The sequence below is a fragment of the Callionymus lyra genome, chromosome 18 (assembly GCF_982586985.1).
Source record: "Callionymus lyra chromosome 18, fCalLyr1.hap1.1, whole genome shotgun sequence".
Classification (NCBI taxonomy): domain Eukaryota; kingdom Metazoa; phylum Chordata; class Actinopteri; order Syngnathiformes; family Callionymidae; genus Callionymus; species Callionymus lyra.
The window spans coordinates 13022398-13043107 of NC_141835.1; the positions used below are offsets into that span (position 1 = coordinate 13022398).

Genomic DNA, 20710 nt, shown 5'->3' on the forward strand with positions numbered 1-20710 from the left:
CAGAATTAGCCGCCGAAGCTCGGCCCCGCGGTTCCAACGCAGGCTGTTAAAAAAAAAAGAAAATGTTTATGAAAATGCGAGACAAACGACGCTGGTGGAGACACTCGCGGCTCCAGGAGACCATTTGTTTAGAAAAGCTAAAGAGGGGACTTTACATCGGGAGGCAAATGAGGATTCAAATGATGGAGGCCATGTTTGTTCTGTAACAAATCCACTCCACCTTCATCACCTGGTGGCTCCCCGGTCTGACCACACCCGGATATCTGCGGCCGCCATTTGCATGGACAAAGACAGCCCTTGGTTGGGGGGGGGGGGTTCTTCCGCCCTGGGAATTAACTTGTTGACACATTACAATAGATGGATTTTATGAGGATTTTCCTGCCTCGCAACATTAAAAACTTGGAGCACTTATCTGCCACTTTGGGTTGTTGACGAACTAGGCCGTGTCGTGTCACCCTAGGACAGGTGTTTTGGACCGCCGGTCTCGGTCGACTGGGCGCGTTTTTTTGGATGCCCGCCTGGATTATGCGGAGGTTTAATGGAGCGTCTATATTGACTCTCAGGCGGGAGCGTCAACGGCGAGTCATCATCCTCTGTTGACTCGGACGCCGGTGTTGTGACAACAGCGCCTGGTGCCGCGGCCCCGGCAGGATGCAGTCGGTCACGCCACGTTGTCCCTCGTGTCCACAGACCTGTGTTCAATGTCAACACCTGTCTCCGCGGCGACCATGAGCGACAAACGTGTGCCCATTATCAGCCTGGGTTTGATTGACAGTTTTATCACCTGAGTAAACACAATAGCAAGAATGAAATAAGTATTTTTTGCTACTATTTGTTTTCGTTCAGATAACAATCTTGTTTTCTCATCCATCTTCCAAAGCGTGTCTTAGGTCAGGTCGCGGGGGCAGCAGCTGTGTACAGACACCCCAGACTTTACTAATCCCCAGAAATACTCCGGGTTGGTCCTGAGGTCCCCTCCTAAACCAACACTCCAGTGTCGAGGAGGCGTCTTGAACAAGAGCAACCGACTGGTTTCTCTAGATGCTACTTTGAGTCCCTCACGAATGACTGAGCTCGGATCAATATGTGATCTTGTGAAATAAAACTAATGTACAAAAGTAAATCGGTTTTAAAAAAAAAAGGCTATTTTTAAACAAATATATGGACGAGAAAGTGTGAAGAAGGAGGATGAGATCATCTAGAAAATAATCTTCCATTGTTATATTGTAATTAAATGAGTTTATATATGCACGAGGATAATAATAATGTATTTTATTTTACTTTAATGTATTCTGTTTTATTTTATTAATGTCTTGTTACTTTATTTGTATATTATTTAAATGCCAAGAAAAAAAATTCTGAACATAATCTAATATGTATGAGTATATGTTGTGTATTTATAAAGGTATCTGCTAAGATTTCACCATCTTAAAAAAAAACATTCAAGTACAAACAAGCTTTTCATGATAAGATACAAGAGTCAAATTCAAATTCCTAAATGTTGAAAAAAACATCTGTTTTTTGGAAAAGGTTTCGTGCTGAGCTGGTTTAAAATGAAGATGCTTTTATTTTGAATTTCACATCAGACACCGGCTTGTTTCCACTTCATCTCTGTTTTGACCACTCCATCATAGATGTACAGTATAAAAGTACAACTAAAAATATGGACTTTACTTTATTCTTAACCTAAAACAAAATCTTTTGTAAATGCTTTGGACCAGTTTGGTGTGTTTTTTGATTTTTAAAGGTTAAAAAAAATGTTGTTTGCTGCTGACAGTTTGCTATCTACACAACAATATCAATCTGTTGTTACAGACAAGCGTGAGCGTTGCAGCGAGTTGTGTTTGGATTGGCACAATTTTCATGTAACTAGGTGGGGTTTCATAAGAGACAGTTTAGAATAAATATTTGAAACTCAATCCAGCACCTGTGCGTCTGTCGTTGACTGATGACTGGATCATGACGGATGATCCGTTCCACTCAGCAGGAAACTCAGTGTTTGCTCTTTAGGTGCCAAAAATTCCAAGGGAAGATAACCCGGATTTTACCTGAGAACGATCAGAGAATTAAGCGTTTTTTTTACGTCGAACAACGGATTCCTGAGCCTCGAGTCTTGGGTCATGCGGCATTACCAGCTAGCAAGGCTAGCGAAGCAAATCAGTAGGCAGTCATTTCAACAACAAGTGCGATAACTTATCTTTTGTCGAGGAGTATCATTAAGCGAAGGAAAAACTAACTTTGCAGACAAATATAAAACTGTCTTGGTTGAAAAGTCAAGTTGCAAAGTACAATTTTAGTGATGCTAACTGTTAGCCTTTAGCTTTAGCTAAATCTATATCCAAATTGTCTTCCCCCTCAGTGGATTGAATCCTTTAGTTTTATTTTGCAGAGTCAAACTTTTTACTAAATTGTGTCTAATTTATTTAGGCAGGTGAAACAAACATTATTTCACTGAAAAGAAAGACTTAAATTGATAGTTCACCAAAAATCTCTTGATTATAGTCAGAAATTTTCATTTTAATGTAGCGACTGGAGCTCAGTTGTCTTCGTCTTCGTCCAAAAAGACACTTAAAAACATCCAAATACCTCTACTGGATCTCATCGAGTCTTGGGTCATGAATGAAGAACTGATGTGTCTATTCATACGTTGTTGTTTATCTTGGTCAAAATGCCAAAGTTGGGTATTCTACGTTAAATAAGGCGGCCCGAGTTCATTTTCAACCCAGCGTTTCTGGTTTCTTCCCTTAAAAGTGTGTAGGAGCTCAGTCATCCGTCAGAGACTCACTGCTCTAATGCTACTGAAGAAGCCAGTGGAGACACCTCAAGCGTCTTTTGAGGGTAGTTGGACTAAGAGGTCGATCTTTACCCAAAACAGTAGGTTAGGTTAGGTAGAACTTTATTGATCCCTCAGGAGGTCTATTTCGGGAAATTGTTTTTTCTTTCCAATTAGACACAGCAATACAGCAATTATTCATAAAAATAAAAATAAGAACAAAGAGAAAAAACAAGATGATACAATCGAAGTCTAAAGATAAATATGGCGTTTGTTAGTTTTGCCAGGAAATGGTGGGTTTCTCTGAAGCTATCTAGATGCTAGCTAGTCTTTTCCTGAGACTTGTTAGCAATGAGGAGACCACGAGAAAGTCATTTTGAATATTTTCCTTGAATACGATTATTCATTAGTACTTGTATGATGACACACAAACAAAATTTGATCAAAGAAATGACTGCCTTCTGATTCGCCTTGCTAACTCGCTAACTAGCTAGCAAGCTACATAGCAAACATCTTCCATCCTAGTAATGCCACAGATGTGACTTATTCTCAGATTTGTTGCTACAGTTTATAGTTTTTGGCTCTTAATTGATTATTTATTTTGCTTTTTGTGTTTGTTTTGACTTGCTACGATATCCAGTTTGACTATTTAAAGTCGACTTTCAACTAAGACGGATGGTTTTATATTTGGCTGCAAAGTTAGTGACACATTGGATTAACGATATCCCTTGACGAAAGATACTTTATCGCACTTGTTGTTTTCGGGATAAGGATAAAAAGAAATCGGGAAAAACGTGTTTTTTCCGGTCTGTTTTTGCCTTTTTTTAGCTAAAATTATGGAACGTTTCCTAGTTAGCAACACAGCTAGCGCTCGTTGGAGTTTTTCCTAGCCTGGTTGTCTGGACTACATTTTTAACACTGTGGATTATTTTTGACAATTTCGATAAACATTCAATTTTTGCCGATATCACTTCAAGTTCCAAAGTATGTCGGAAAATATTATTGGACAGATTCTTGGAGCTAAATGGCTAAAAAAAAAAGTATTTTAGGATAATCTGATGGTCTTTAAAGCTTAGTCTTGGAGCTGCTGTCTGGTCTTTCTTCTGATATTAGGAGCCTAATGTGAAAGATAGTCCGGCACTAAGGGGGTTAAACCCTCAGAACTCCCGTCAAACCCTGACCCTCAAGATCACAGGGAACCGTTCCGATGTCCCTCTGTTACAAACACAAACTGCTTACCAAACAAATCTACGCGGCATGAAAGTGTTTTTCCGAAGCTAGTCAAGCGTTTTATTATTTTTAGTATTCATGCACTCCGGGTCTTGGCTGGACGTGTGTTTGGGGGAACAAACCAGACCTCCAAATTGACTCAAATTATACGGCTACAAGCTCGTGAAACATCTACGGCATAAACGGCTGGAACGGTCTCTTAAATCACTTTCCTGCCCAACATGTTGCGGGCGAACGTCTGAGTGCGTCTGCAGCTCGGTGGCCAAATTAGTGACTCCGTGCTTCCTGTTCCTGGTCTGAGGGACTGATGTCGGTCCACGGTGGACGTGGATCCTTATCGTGGCTCTTTGCAGGGTTTTTTAAATGGTCTTTATCTCACAGAAAAAACAATATGTTTTGAATGATCTTTGCACTTTTGAGAAGCTCCTTTAGGAGGAATATTGTACCTTGTGTTATATCAGGGTCAAGGTGACCCGGAGGCCTGAAAACAAATGTGTTTGTGGTATCCCCTGTGCTGTTTCAAGGTCAATTTGATTATTTATTTCATTAAAAACTTAAACTTTTGTTTAAGTAAACATTTCTTGTTTGATAAAATAAAAGTATGAAAGCATTGACGTCTTTGAGTGAAATATTTTTGACTCTATATATTTGTATGTATTTTTATAATTATTTACATTTGTATGTATATAATATTTTTTTTAATAAAACCAATAGAAAAAAAAAAGAAATCTCAAAATTCAAAACTTAAGTTGCATTTTCCAATTTTATTGTGAAATCCAAAGATTAAATGTCGGTACTTCCTTTAAAATGTCGATGTGGCGTCTGTTGAAAACTTATCCTCGTGTGTTTGAGCTTCTTTTTTCTTCAAAAGTTAGGATGCAAACTTTAGTAAGTAAGTATTTTGGACATGTTTTTACAAAATATATTTGTGTATAAGTGACGTTTTTGTATCTCATACGTTACATGTATCTAAACAATTATCTTCAAATAAGTGAAGCTAGAAATAAGACGAAAAAATAATAATTTTCCACTCGAACAAGAAAAAGTTTGTTACACAAACCTGACGTCATTAATAAGTCGTCATTTCCTGTTTGATAAAATAAAAGTATAAAACCATTGATGTATTAAACGTTTGTTTTTTTTGTCTTTTTGTAAAACCTGTAGAACAAAAAAAAGATTATTTTAATTTGAAATCCAACGATGAAATGTCCAACTTCCTTTGAAATGTCGAGATCATGTGTTTAGGCGATTCTTCTTTTTTTCTTTAAAAGTTAGGATCAAAGACTTACAACTTGAACTTGAAAAAGTTTTTCTTTAATTCGACATTTCCTGTTTGATAAAATAAAAGCATGGAATCATTGATATATATAACATTTGTTTTTTTGTCTATTTATTAAACCAGTAGACAAAATAAAGACATTTTATTGTGAAATCCGACGATGAAATCTCCCACTTCCTTTCAAACGTGCAGCTCGAGGTCAACTCTTATCCTCACATGTGTTTTAAGTGTTTCTTCTCATTTCCTTCAGTGAGTCACGCGTTTGTTTTCCAGGATCCTCGGGTTCTACAAAGGAATTCTGCCTCCAATTGTGGCCGAGACGCCGAAGCGAGCGGTCAAGGTGAGCCGAGCGTCGACTTCTCTAATGAGACGAAGACGTGTGAAGTTCACAGACGCTCACACTGAGAAGATGAGTTAATGGCTCTCACGGAACAAAGATCATTAGAACAAGATTAGAGCCTCGATTAAAGTGCTTTGATCAACACAACAGTCACTCTTCGTTCTTCTTCCACTGATCGTTCTTCTTTTCCTCTCACAGTTCTTCACCTTTGAGCAATACAAGAAGGCGCTGAACCTCACACCTCTTTCTCCAGGACTGGTGAGTGCAGCAGAACATTATGTCCTTCTCGTCCTCGATATTTATTCATTGTTTAACTCTCGCTGTTCTTGCAGTGGTCAGCACCCGTCTGTAGAACACATTTATTGTTCAGAGGGTTCGACTTGTGTTTGAGGATCAAATATTCTTTAAAATGTAATAAAATTAGGTATTTTCTCTTCAGCGAAAGAGAAAAAAAAGAAAAAGTTTATTTTATCGTTCTATTATCCGGGTCGCAGGGGCAGCAGCCCCAGCAGGGAGGCCCAGAAAGATTTTAAGTAAATTATGAAAGCAGCCATTTAAAACAAAAATGTTTCGTTGTTTTGTTCATATAAATTATAATCCATGTATTTATGGTTATTTTTGCCAATAAGAAAAGTTTTTCTTTTCTTTTTGGAACAATTTTTTCAAAGGAAATGTTTTTTAATTTCTTAAAAATATATACTTTTTTCTGGACTCTAGGTGTTTCTAGTGTTTGAAGCTCTACTCTAGAAATAGACAAAAAATCTTTAATATTTCATAATATCTAATAATAATAAGTTAGATAAATTTTTTTATCAAAATAGAAAAAAAATGGGAATGAAGAATTTTTTTTGATCGTATTTCTTATCCGGGGGCAGCAGCTTCAGCAGGGAGGTCCAGGTTTTTTTCTCCCCAGATACGTCTGGAAACAGAATTATTTAAAGTAGATGAAAGAAAATGCCATTTTCAATCTTTTTTTTCCTGTTATTTTTTTTAATGAAATGTTTCAGGTTATGCAGCTTTTTGTTTAGCTTTGACTTGTTGACAGTTGATAGTGTTTTTGTAGTAATTGAGCGAAAATATAAGTATTTATGTGGCTTTTTGTTTAGCTTTGACTTGTGTCGCTACAGTTGATAGTGTTTTTATAGTAACTGAGTGAAAATGTCAGTATTTATGCATCTTTTTGTTTAGCTTTGACTTGTGTCGCTAAAGTTGATAGTTTTTTTCGTTATATTTGAGTAAAAATGTGAGTATTTATGCAGCTTTTTGTTTAGCTTTGCCTTGTGTCGCTACAGTTGATAGTTTTTCTTCGTTGTATTTGAGTGAAAATATGAGTATTTTTGCAGCTTTTTGTTTAGCTTTGACTTGTGTCGCTACAGTTGATAGTTTTCTGTAGTAATTTAGAGAAAATGTGAGTATTTATGCAGCTTTTTAAGGGTATTATATAGTTTTTTTTTCATTGTATTTAAGTGAAAATGTGAGTATTTATGCAGCTTTTATTGTTTATTTTTACATTGTTTCTGTTCAGCGATAGCAACTTAGCATGCGTTAGCATCATTTGAGATAGAGTTCCGTGAAAACTGTGTTCGACAAAAGGTTGTCGTCGTTCTTATCGTCGCGTCGCTGGAAGAAGTCGAAGCTGAAACTGTGGAAAAGCGAACACGTGGGAAACAAACCACAGGATAAATTCTATCTTCTGCGACTCCTCGACTCAAGAGTTGCCCTTTTCCCGGCTAATGAGTGGCTGATGTTTACGGCTGGAGCTGTTCGTCAGCTGATGGTGGCGCTCTAATGACTTGGACGTCTGAGTGAAACCACATTATATGAGCCTCAGTCACGGCAGCGCAGACGTCGTCAGACTCTTGCTTCTCTATAAATCCTGGAGTGGCTTGTCAGGAGCCTTTTTAACACGTTCGCGAGCATCATTCTCTTTTAATTTTACAGCAAGCAGACTTTAACACGCTCGACAAAATGTCTTTACGCTGGAATGATGAAGGTTGTGTGTGTTTGTTGAATTGTTCGTTCATGCGTCTGTAACTGGAAACACTTTTCTGGACTAAATATACTCACAAACAAGTCATTGAGGGAATTATTGAAGTATTTTTAATATATTTATTGAAGTATTTTCTACTTTGTGTATATTTCAATCATTCTAGTTGTTTTTTTTCTTCCTTTTGAATAGTTTTTCATGTTTTTAAAAGTTAAATCAACTTAAAAAGTATTTAAAAATAATTTATTATTTATTATTTAAATAATAATTATTGTTTATCGTCGTGATCATTATTAACATTATTATCAACAAATAATCATTTGAAATGAAAATTTCGAAACAACAGATATTATTTAAAGTTGTATATATATATACATCATTATCATACATATCGTACATTTATTTACATGAATGTTATCTTTTAAGAAATGTCGTTTTTTATAGTTTATTATTGGCATATATTTTTTGACTATATATTCTAGACTTTAAGAGTTAACTTTTATTTAATTTTTTATATTTTTAGTTTATATGAATTAATAATATTATTTTTTCTGTTACGTTTCCTTTTAAGTTATATATTTCTTCTGAGTTAAAAAAATTAAATTTAATAACAAACCTGATATTTTTTAAAAAAAACTCATATTTTTTTCATTATTAATGATTTATTTTTTTTAAATACATTTTGGAAAATGTCTTTTTTTATGTATTATTTGGAGATTTTTATTTTACTTAGTAGTATATATACTAATTTATTTTAGTTTTTTTTTTAAATATATTTGTATTGTTATTTACATTTTAATTATATTTATATTTAAAAATGTAACTTTATATATACTATGTTGCCATCTATTTATTTATTTTTAATTTTAAATACATTAAATATTAACTTAATAACTTTTCCAGTTTCTCAACTGAATTAAATTATTTAAAGCCGATTAAGATGGTATTTATTTATTATTTATTATTTATTATTTATTATTTATTATTTATTATTTATTATTTATTATTTATTATTTATTATTTATTGATTATTAATTAATATTTATTATTTTTGTTCACCTGTGAAATTATGATTTATTTCCTATATATTCTCATTGAGTTAAAGAAAACTCTACAGAGGTCGACCATGAATCCCGTCACACTGTAAGTTCAACTGATCAACTCTTTCTGACGCCGACTGTTGAGCAAGTCACGCTGACGTTGCCGGGGTGTGGTCAACACACACACGCACACACACACACACACACACACACACACACGCACACACACACGTGTCGGGCGTGATGGATGACCGACCAGGAGGTTGTTGTAAACGCTCCTCTTGTTTTCTCAGACCCGCCGTACAGAAGTGTTTACCTGCTGCCTCCGTCACACCTGCGGCGCCTCGTCCTCCTCGGGTCCAGATCCTCGCTCCTCGCCGGCCTCTCGCAGCTGAACGCCGTCATGTCTGATTGACAACGACGGCGTCGAGCAACAACGCAAACGCTGTGTCAATACGTGCGAGGACGGACCCGAGGCCCGTGACGGGAAGACGGACGAGCCTCCGACACGTTCTCGACATGTTCCTCGTCACGCCGGTGTGTGCGAGCACGAAACCCGTCGCGTCCGTAAAGGAGACGTCAGTTCCGACAGATTTATGGATCAGTGGCGTCACATGCATCGGCTGCTGGATTGATCGTCCTCCATTATTAAAAGATGATTAACGACGTTCCTGGGATTAACCCACGTCGTCGCATTCCTTCGCTCCTCGCTTCCTTTTCCCCGTCGACAGCGAGTCACGTGGCGTAGAATGTCGGGCGTATCGTGTAAGAGACAGAACTCCTGTTCAAGGGCGAGCAGAGCCAGGACTCGCAGAACCAGTTTCAGAAGTGAAACAAAGAACTAAAGCAACAAAAGTTCTGCTCAGTGTTGAGATGTTTGGTCGAGAATTCTTGTTGGTATCGTCGGATCTTTGATCTTTTGTCACCTTCTTACCTAAGGGTGTGTATTGTCAAGAATCTGTTGATACGTATCACAATACGGGGTCAACGAAACAATATATCTTAATACTGTAGTAACAAGTATATATGTGTAGTATTGTCGAGTACTTGACTCTGGTGTTCTATAATTTACAGACCACATGACTCTTGACGAAGTCGTAACTGATTTCATTTGTTTTCAAACCAAAATATGTCCAAAAATGTGCTTTAAAAGCTGCTGTATCCTCTCGTCCTCAGTCATCACCAAGATCTCGCGAGATTTCATAGTTCCTTTAGAGGCGGAGGAAGTAACGATAGCTGCCATCTAACGGCCAAGGGTTTAGTTGTAACAAATGAATGAACAACTGTATCCTCTTGTCCTCAGTCATCGCCAAGATCTTGCAAGATTTCATCGTTCCTTTAGAGGCGGAGGACTTAATGACTCGTGCCACCTAGCAGCTGAAAATTTGGTTGTGACAAAATAATGAAAAACTGTATCCTCTCGTCCTCAGTCATGGTCAGGATCTTGCGGGATTTCATTGTTCCTTCACATGTGGTGGACGTAGCAATAGCTGCCACGTAGCGGCCGTAGGTTTAACTGTACCAGACTATTTTTTTAAACTACTATATCTTCTCGTCCTCAGTCATCACCAAGATTTTACGAGATTTCGTCGTTCCTTAAGGAGGACTTAATGATAGCTGCCACGTAGCGATCAGAAGTTTACTTGTAACATAAAAAATGAACAACTGTATCCTCTCGTCCTCAGTCATGGTCAGGATCTTTCAGGATTTAATCATTCCTTTAGAGGTCGGAGGACGTAGCGATAGGTGCCACAGAGCGTCCGGAAGTTTAACTGTACCAGTCCTTTTTTTTTCAACTGTATCCTCTCGTTCTCAGTCATCATAAGGATCTCTTGGGATTTCATCGTGCCTTTAGAGGCGGAAGACGTAATGACTGCTGCCACCTGGCAGCCGAAACTTTAATTGTAACAATTGAATGAACAAGTGCATCCTCTTGTCCTCAGTCATGGTTACAATTTAGCGGGATTTCATTATTCTTTTAGAGGCAGAAGACGTAATGACTGCTGCCACCTAGCAGCCGAAACATTAGTTGTGACAAAATAATGAACAACTGTATCCTCTCGTCCTCAGTCATGGTCAGGATCTCTGAGTTGTAGCAAAGTAATGAACAATTGCCTGAATATTTGTATTAAGATATTTGTTATTGTAAATGAAAAAATACAATTATTCTAAACACAAAACATTTAAGAACTATAAAGCAGAAAAATAAAGTTTAAAAATCGATACAGTGCTGTTGAATATCGATATAGTATCGTATAAAAATATTGCAATATTCAGCCGTATGGTTTGTTCTTCCAGGCTCTGTCCGCGGCAGGACTGGGCGCAGGTCTGACGGAGGCCGTGGTCGTCAACCCCTTCGAGGTGGTGAAGGTCAGCCTGCAGGCCAACAGAGACTCCTTCAAACAGGTCTGAGAAGAAAACTCCCAGCATTCTCTCTCTCTCTCTCCCTCGACCTCTGACCCCTGTCGTCCCGCCGCAGCAACCCTCATCCTTCGCTCAGGCGCGACACATCATCAAGACGGACGGCTTCGGCCGCAGAGGCCTGAACAAGGGCCTGACGTCCACGCTGGGTCGCCACGGCGTCTTCAACATGATCTACTTCGGCTTCTACTTCAACGTCAAGGACGCCATCCCGGCCAGCCCGGTGAGACGGCGCTCCGGCTCGAGATCCCGTCATCTGCTGGTCTAATACCTCGTCTGTTTGCTCTTCATAACATCCTCCGAGTCTCGCGTTACACATCCGGCCTCGACAAACACGCGTTCATTTTGTTTAATGGAAACGGTTCCATACGCCGATGAGCTAATTGGAAGCAGACGACACTGAGGTACAGTCGCGGCTTCATTTCCGACCTTTTTTTTTTTTCCAGAAGAACCGCGAGGTCGTCCTCGCCGAAGATAATTACGCGGCTGGATGACTTGAGCAGCTCCGTGGTTTGATGGAGGGATGTTCGAGCTCCGATGACGGGATCGGTTTGATCGATTATTACTGTCTGACGAGTGGATTTCATCAGAGCTAGCGTTAGCCCCGGAGTCTGGTCTAGTTTATCTTAAAGAATGAGTCTAAAAAATTGGCAGAAATAAGGAAAACGCAAACTTTATTTGGGACAATCTTGTTGTGGAACAAAATGGTAAAAATAAGAATAAAGAATAAACTAGTCTTAATAAGTCAAATGTGACTAGATGACAGCATGGATACGGTTAGCATTTACAATGATAGCATTCACAACGTTAGCATTTTCAACGTTAGAATTGACAACGTTAGCATTGACAATGTTAGCATTGACAACAATAGCATATACAAGAATAGCATTCACAACGTAAGCAATTTTCAACATTAGAATTTACAACGATAGCATTCACAACATTAATATTGACAACGTTAGCATTTTCAACATTAGCATTGACAATGTTAGCATTTTCAACGTTAGCATTGACAATGTTAACATTTTCAACGTTAGCATTGACAATGTTAACGTTTTCAACTTTAGCATTGGCAACGTTTGCATTTTCAACGTTAGCATTTTCAACGCTAGCATTGACAACGTTAGCATTTTCAATATTAGCATTGACAATGTTAGCATTTTCAACGTTAGCATTGACAATGTTAACGTTTTCAACTTTAGCATTGGCAACGTTTGCATTTTCAACGTTAGCATTTTCAACGCTAGCATTGACAACGTTAGCATTTTCAATATTAAACTTACTATTCATATTTGGAGAAGAAACAAACACCTGATGACGGCCAGACATCTACAGGTAAGGGTCCAAATGTGTCCCTCAGACCTTAATGATCTACTGAAGACTGGTGAACAAGGAGATCTGTAGGTTTCAGGTGCTACATAATCCCTTTTGAAAAGTCAATTCAAATGCAGTTTGGGGGCGCAGCGGCGGCACGCCGGGATCACCGCCGGGATGTTGGTTCAACGCCGTCGGGAAGTGGGTTGATCGCTTCACTTTAGCCGCGGTTATTTGACTCTCGCCCCCCCACTTGAGTAAAGTCCACGAAACGGGGATCAGCTGTTGATTTACCCGGACTCTCGGGGTGTCCGGCCGCTCGAGAAGGTCCCGGACCGGAGCGAGGCTGTCATTTGTAAAAATATCCTGGCCAATTAGCAGTCGGAGCTCTGAGTCTGGGCTTCTTCGCTACAGTAATACCCCTGCGCCGAGTCACAGCCCAATTACCTAAATCGTCCCCATATGCCTCCCCAGTCTGCCGGCGTGAACCCTGTTTATGAATCCTGCGCCTCGGCTCTCTGGAGAACATGTGCTTCTGCTCAGCCAATCAGAGCTCTGCGCCGCAGCCAGGAAGCACTAATCTGCCCCCGCTACCATAAAATGATCGCGGCTTTCATGCCAGCTTTGCAATCACATGCTCGTACACGCCAGAAAAGTTACATTCGTAACCACGGTTCTAAACACTTGGTACTCGTCTCCGTCCAGGATCCCGCTCTGGAGTTCGCCAGGAAGTTCGCCATCGGCCTGGTGTCCGGGACCATCTCGTCCTGCGTCAACATCCCCTTCGACGTGGCCAAGAGCCGGATCCAGGGGCCGCAGCCGGTCCTCGGGGAGATCAAGTACCGCACCTGCTTCCAGACCATGGGGCTGGTGTATCGGGAGGAAGGGTACGTATGGGGGGGGGGGGGGGGGGGGGGGGCTGGTCGTCCATTTATCCCCAATTCTTGTCCTGGTTTTTCCTAAATGTTCTATTCATCACCGACCCAAAGATGAACGGAACCAAAAAAAACCCTATAATATGATTTAAAAATGCTAAAATAAAACGAAAATAACTCAACCAGGTTGGAAATGTTTCAAAAGGACATTTACTAGCGATTAATTATGGTTGAAATATAAATTCTAACTAATTTTGAGAGAAACTTTCTCACTTAAGCATTCTTGAAAATGTTTGCATCTATTAAAAGCTGATAGTAAAGGTAAAATAATAGAGGGATAAATGAAGTTAGCATTAGCTTCTATCTCAGCGACTCACAAAAGTCTGGTATAAATACTGGAGGTTGAAACTAAAAACTGCCAGAATCAAAATTGAGAGTTGTGACTTTTATTCACATTTAAAGAACATTTGAACGTCTATTAAACAATGAGGGGGAAGATATGAAAAAAAAAAATTTAAAGTAAAGAACAAAGTTTAAGTGTGGTACAAGTAATGGAGGTTGAAAGGAAAATAAGAACAAGAATCAAATGCTAACTTTAAGTAATAGAACAATATATTCAGGATTTCTTTATTTGATTCCACTATTTTTGGGGCTAAGCTAAACGTGCTACTTCCTGTCTGGCAGGAAGTGGTCATACAGAGGAAGTAACAAGAGTAGTTTTGCTGCGATGATGGTCCAAACAAAAAAAATCACATACATTTTAGGAGGCGGATAAAAACTCACATATTCCTTAAGCGTTCCTTAGTGTAATGTGCTACTTCCTGTCTGACAGGAAGTAGAAATGCAGAGGAAGTAATATGAATAGTTTTCCTGTGATGATGGTGTGTACAGGGTAATATACTGTAAATGCACATGCTAACCCCCAAAAAATCATGTAATTTTTTCCGGAGTGTAACTCAGACAAGCGTTAACAACGTTAGCATTGACAGTGTTAGCATTGACACCGTTAACATATACAACGTTAGCATTTACAACGTTAGTGTTGACACCATTAGCATTGACATCGTTAGAATTGACAACATAAACATTTACAACATTAGCATTGACACTGTTAGCATTGACATTGTTAGAATTGACAACATAAACATTTACAACATTAGCATTGACACCGTTAGCATTGACACCATTAGCATTGACATCGTTAGAATTGACAACATAAAAATTTACAACATTACCATTGACACCGTTAGCATTGACACCGTTAGCATTGACAAAGTTAGCAGTGACAAAGTTAGCATTGACAACATTAGCAGTGACAATGTTAGCATCGACAACGTAAACATTTACAAGGTTAGCATATACAATGTTACCATTTATGACATTAGCATCGACAATGTTATCATTGACAACATTAGTAGTGACAATGTTAGCGTTGACAACGTAAACATTTATGTTAGCGTTGACAACGTTAACATTTACAACGTTAGCATTGACAACGTGAGCATATACAATGTTACCATTTTACACATTAGCGTTGACAACATTAGCATTGACAACGTTAGCCTTAGCTGATAAGGCTGGTGATGACGTCCTGGTGTTTGATCGTCTTCTGTCAGAAGCTACAGTCAAGACACATATTTTCAGAGAGTGACGGAATGGTAGCGGCGAAGAAAGATGGATGTTGTGTTAGCGGCGCCCGGGGGGGTCACCCTCCTCCCCCGCCCCCCCCCCACACACCTCCCCTCCTCCCCCCTTCAGCGAGACGACAGCCAGCGACATGTTAGTAGTTAGCGGACGCTGGAGCCTCGGGCCGGCTGCAGGAGCGGCTCCCAGAAAAAAAGGGGGTTCTGTCGTCGCAGGGGTGCCGCGAGAGCCCCCGACGCTAACACAACACAGTCCCGGCTAATTAGTGGTCCCTATGGGAGACGTCGTTAAGGAGACCCTAACGAGCCGCCCGGCGCTCCTCGGGTCAATCTAATCAGACAGAGGTTCCAGGAGGAAGTGGGTCGAGCCTTATTAACGCCGTCAGTGAGGGGGGGGGGGGCGAGGCCGTCACCTTGAACGCATTAACGGGAACTGACCACGAGTCCATGAACGCCTCACGACACACTCCACACAAACACACACATCCGTGAACACACAAAAACTTTGTCGAACTTTTCTTCGTCTTGTGTTGGCAGGTACCTGGCGCTGTACAAGGGTCTGATCCCCAAGATCATGAGGCTCGGACCAGGTAAGATCCTCGCCGTCTGACCCCCATGACATTTGACCTTTGAGCTCACCGTCGCCATCAAGCAACCGTTGAAATATCGTACAGATGCTACACATGTTAGCACGTATGCTAACTTAATGCTAGTTCTTACCAGATATCCTGTTTTTTTACTACTACTTTAAATATTTTACATTTTCCTACTGAAATTCATTTATTTGATTAAAAAAGTTATATTTACATGTTTTATTTTAAAATTAAATTATTAAAAGGATTTCTTTTTTAAAGGTAGATCAAATATCATATAGATGCTACAAAAGTTAGCACATGTGCTAAAGTAAATGCTAATGTACTACGTTACATTCTCAGCAGATATACTTTCATAAAATATTTAACAAATATTTATACTGAAATCTATTTAATTTCATCAATACACAACAAGATAAATGTAATCAAATTAAATAATGAACTCATAAAAACAGGTTTGTAAAAGATATACATAGATTTATTATGGTACAGATGCTAGAATTATTAGCATTTATGCTACATTTGTTTTTATTCTCACCATATTTACTTATATGCTACTTAAAAAATATTTATTAAATAAGATGAATGACATTTTGATCAATAAAAAGACAAAGAATTCCACTTATTTTGACCCTTTGACCTCCAGAAATTAACATTGACGCGGATGTAAATGTTTACATCTATAGTTTTATACTAGTTTAACAAATATTTACTAGAAAAGTTTAATTAATAAAAAAGATCACGTAAAATCATTTTTAATGTATAAATATTGACTCAAAAATATAATGAATTAACTATAATATTATGTAACAAATGTCTTTTATAAAAATGTATTTTATTTTGAAAATATTATTTTGAAAAACAACAGTATTCATTGACATATTGATTTATAAAATAGTTTAAACTGCAGTTTAAATTAAACACAAATTTCTATATATATATATATATGTTTTTACTGACGGCCTCTCTTCGGCTCTAGGTGGCGCCGTGATGCTCCTGGTCTACGAGTACGTGTCCAAGTGGCTGCAGAAGAACTGGTAAAAAACCAACGACCAGACGCGAACGGCCTTGACTACACGTCGACTCATCTACCAACGAGTATCAATACTGTGAACCTCCATCGCATTTCCAGTCACGTGACCTCGAGATGAAGAAACCAAAGATGTTTTATCCATATTTACTCTTATTACACCTTTATTATCGCGAGACTTGAACCCATGAGGTCTGTAGCATCGCTTTGTGTGCGTCGCGCTCGACCGAAGCTTGTGAAGCCTTTTTTTAAAAACTGTCGATTTTTTTAAATGAAGCCATTAGCGTGTTAGTCATGAATATTAAAAGGAACTGGACGAGCAAAAAAAACAACAAAAACAACAGAAAAAGGGGTTTTGTGTCCCGGCGTGTTTGACTTCCTGTCGCAGCTAGAACAACAAGAGACTCACACACACACACACACACACACACACACACACACACACACACACACACACACACACACACACACACACCTGTCGTGAAGCCCCCCGGCGTCTGAGGCGTCTCGTCCTGACCTCGTCTCGTCTTCGGCGCTCGCGTGGGAGCCTCCTCTGCTCCGAGGCGCTCGGCTGACGGACGGACGGCGACGACCCGCTGACGGACGGACGCGCTCGCGCCACGCGGCGACGCCTTCCACCGCACACGACGCCGCTCGTAAATCCGTCCTCGTCTCCGGCCCAACGTTTCAATCCGGAATTCCGAAGCGTACCGGACTGAGGGGCGGCGCTAGAGAGCGCGTCTCTGGCGACGGAAAAAACTTCCGACCACTTCGTTCTCATGATGTCGTTTTTTTTATTGCAGCTGCCAAGGAGGTCGAGTCAATCGAAAAATGAGTTCTGGGCCACGAGCTGCTCCCCTATAGAGCGGGTTCATAGCGTCGAGACTTCAAATGCTAAAAAAAGGTAACAAATTATATTGATGAGGGAATAGTTCAACATGTGAGAGCTGCTGGGGGGAGGTCTGCGCTCCCTAGTAGTGCTTTCTTACTTTCAAATGAATAGTTTTGTAGTTTAAAGAATAGTTTTTATTGGAAGTAATTCAGAATATTTAACTAACTAGCACTAAAATAAAACAATACAAATTTTTTTTTTGGTTTAAAAAAGTATTTTTAATTGTTATTGTCTATTCAGCAAACGGAAAAAACGAAAATTACAAATTTAGGGAAAATATTTAGCAAAGCTTTAAAATTTGGCGACCCAGTGGAGTCGTACCGACAACCCATGAACTTGAGTATTAATAAGTATTTAAACTTTTTTATTTAATGCTGAAAGTAGTTTTGATAGTAATGCTAACAGTTAGCCGCCGCAATCATAAGGGATTTAGATACAGCCACCTGATTAGCATGAGGACTAGCTTTAGCATTTTTAATAAAAAGTATAAAAGTAGTAGCAAAAATATTTGTATCACATGAACAAACTTTCCAAAGTTGGAAAAATACGGTTTCTTTTTTTTAAGAGAAGAAAATTGTAACTTTAGGGTGAAACTAATAAAAGCACTGAGACAGTGCATACCTCTGCCAAGGAACTACATTTGAAGATACTTTAAAATAAAAAACATTGCGTACTATAATTGAACCTGAACCCAGGGAGCGAAGTTTCACCATCTTCACCACCAGTGACCTCTTAACCTTTATGTTAAAAATATTAGTTTCAGTTTTATAAAGTTATGAATGTGGTGCGTCAGCAGCAGCGGTGAGAAGCCATACGAGTGAATGAACTTTAAAACCTTCCCGATTCCAGATGGAAATTTGGATCGACACCGAAATTCCATCGTCTCTTCTTTGTCCCATTAGGAACATTTACTGGAAATTTTGTCGAAACACCTTCAGAAATGTTGGAGTTATTTAGCTGACATGTGATCATAACCTCCTTGGCAGAGGTAACACAAATGCATGTGAATGTATTTTAGTTTCAGAAACAAACGGATAAAGTGATTTTACATTTTTTTTATATTTAGTAATAAAAATGATCAACTCACGATAAATGAAAAGTAATAATTGATTCATAAAAGATTTTAAGATGCATTAAAAAAATACTATTTGACCTTTTGACCTCCAGCAACAATGAGCTACAAATGTTAGCATTTATGCAAATTTAAATGTTCATATTTAAATGCTCTCCATATATACTTTAAAATATATATATATTTTCATGTATATAATTGTTATGTATAAATATCGACTCATAAAAATCACACATTGTACAAATACATTTTACTAAAATGTATTTTATTTTGAAGAAGAAAAGTCATATTTTAAACGTATGGATTTAATAATTCATTTATAAAATATTTTAAGAAGAAAAAGTAAATTTTTACACCAATTAACAATCAAATATGTGGATTTATTCCGCAACACATATTTTCCTGTGACTAAAATAGTCTTCCATAACATTATGACCACCTGTATTTCCGTGAGGAATCATGACTTAAAACATGTTACGACGGGTACTGACCACTGCGTCCCCAGACCCACAGGTGATCATAACGTTATCAGCCTCAGAATCTGCTGACGCTGTGATTGGACGCTGTGATTGGACGCTCACCTGTCTGAAGGAGTAAAGAAAACACTTCTGTTGGTCGTCAGCGTCAAACACGCCCGAACACGCCGCTGGGAGTCGCGCTCGCAACCTCTGCTCTGCGTCACGCTCGCCTCGTCCTGACGGCGTAAAGCTAACCATGCGAGCGTTTGGAGTTCGTTTGATTAGCGACGCGAGGCAAGATGGCCGAATCCGAAAAAAAAACCTGCATAACCGCGGGCGCTGTGATGTGGTTCACGAACGGTCGGGGAAACACTAGCATCTCTGAAGCAACGGTCCGTGACCGCCGCGGACGAGCAGCAGCTTTCGCAGTCAAATCAGCCCCGTGTGGAGGACGACTGTTGACACTCTCAGCGGCGACTGTTTATGTTGTCACACTGGTGGGATGGAAAACACTCCCCCCCCCCCCCCCTCTCACCCGCCTCACCCTCCTCACCCTCCTGGCCTATGTAAACCAGCAGGTGAGACATTTGATCAAATCGTTCCCGAGCTCGTGGTTTGTTTGGTTTATTTATCTTCATCGTGTTTGCAAATGTTTTACATTCAAAGTCACCCGTCGCCGCGGCAACAATTCCACAAAAAACTAATCGGCTAAAGTCGTGGAGGTTTTTTACGACGTTTCGGGCGAGTTAGCTAAGCTAGCTTAGCGCTAACTCTATGATAAAGCGCAGTTGAAAAATGATTGACCACATTTTTTTTTATTATTTTTAATCAAATTATATCTTGTCTTAGGTTTTTACTCAAGTTTTTAACTTTACGAAACATCCGATGTTTTACTCAAACAGAGAAACTATGAAAAATGTAGTCATTTATTTATCGATAAAAATCAAAAACTATAATTAAATATGTTGTATTTTTCCGACCCAGAACATTAAACAAGAAAAATATGTATATAAACTTCCTAAATGTTCAATTATTTTTCTAAATATTGAATCATATTAATTTATAAGTGTTTCTTAAATACATTTTTCATTTAAAATTTTGCATTGTCAAAGATTAAAACTCATGTATTTTTCCATTTAGAGAAGAACATAATATAATAATAATAATAAAATAAAATGCATGATGTTTATTGAACCTTATTTTGTTATTGGTGACAAAATTGAATTAATTATGAACTTTTTCCAAAAGAAAATATTTTCCTGGTTTGAAAAAAAGCATACAAGGGTTAAAATTGAAATAAATATCGAAATGATAATATAGAAAATAATTGTTCAAACTTTAAATTAATAAAGTTTTTTATCTGGTGGACGATGTTACAACGATAACGGTTTCGTTAAAACTAAATCTATGCTGTGATTGGTCAGTAGAATAAATGCCGACGGTTGGTGTTAGCTTTAGGATGAAATGATCAACTGACAGTTGACCTTGGTTTGACCTTCATTTGAGTAATTTTGAATTTTAAATGCCCTGAAAAAATGTTTATTTAGTTGTTTGTCTTTGAGTTTCTAAAGTAAATGTCGTAAATTGACTCAAACTTAGCCTTATGATTGTGGAGGCTAACTGTTAGCATTACTAGCAACCCGGCTAACTGTTAGCATTACTAGCAACCCGGCTAACTGTTAGCATTACTAGCAACCCGGCTAACTGTTTGCATTACTAGCAACACTACCTTCAGCATTAAATAAAAAAGTTGTTCTGAGTTT

At 38.7% G+C, this 20710-nt stretch overlaps 1 protein-coding gene across 1 annotated transcript in view; it reads left to right on the forward strand.

Annotated features, from left to right (window-relative positions):
- Window positions 1–16897, forward strand: part of slc25a21 (solute carrier family 25 member 21) — a 115108-nt gene extending 98211 nt beyond the window's left edge. Inside the window, exons 5-11 of the mRNA XM_087780577.1 lie at window positions 5556–5622; window positions 5821–5880; window positions 10948–11055; window positions 11129–11293; window positions 13090–13271; window positions 15440–15492; window positions 16475–16897. Of these exons, the coding sequence (XP_087636703.1) occupies window positions 5556–5622; window positions 5821–5880; window positions 10948–11055; window positions 11129–11293; window positions 13090–13271; window positions 15440–15492; window positions 16475–16536 (697 nt within the window). The 3' untranslated portion in view covers window positions 16537–16897. The remainder of the gene's footprint in view (window positions 1–5555; window positions 5623–5820; window positions 5881–10947; window positions 11056–11128; window positions 11294–13089; window positions 13272–15439; window positions 15493–16474) is intronic.
- The last annotated feature ends 3813 nt before the right edge of the window (window positions 16898–20710 follow it).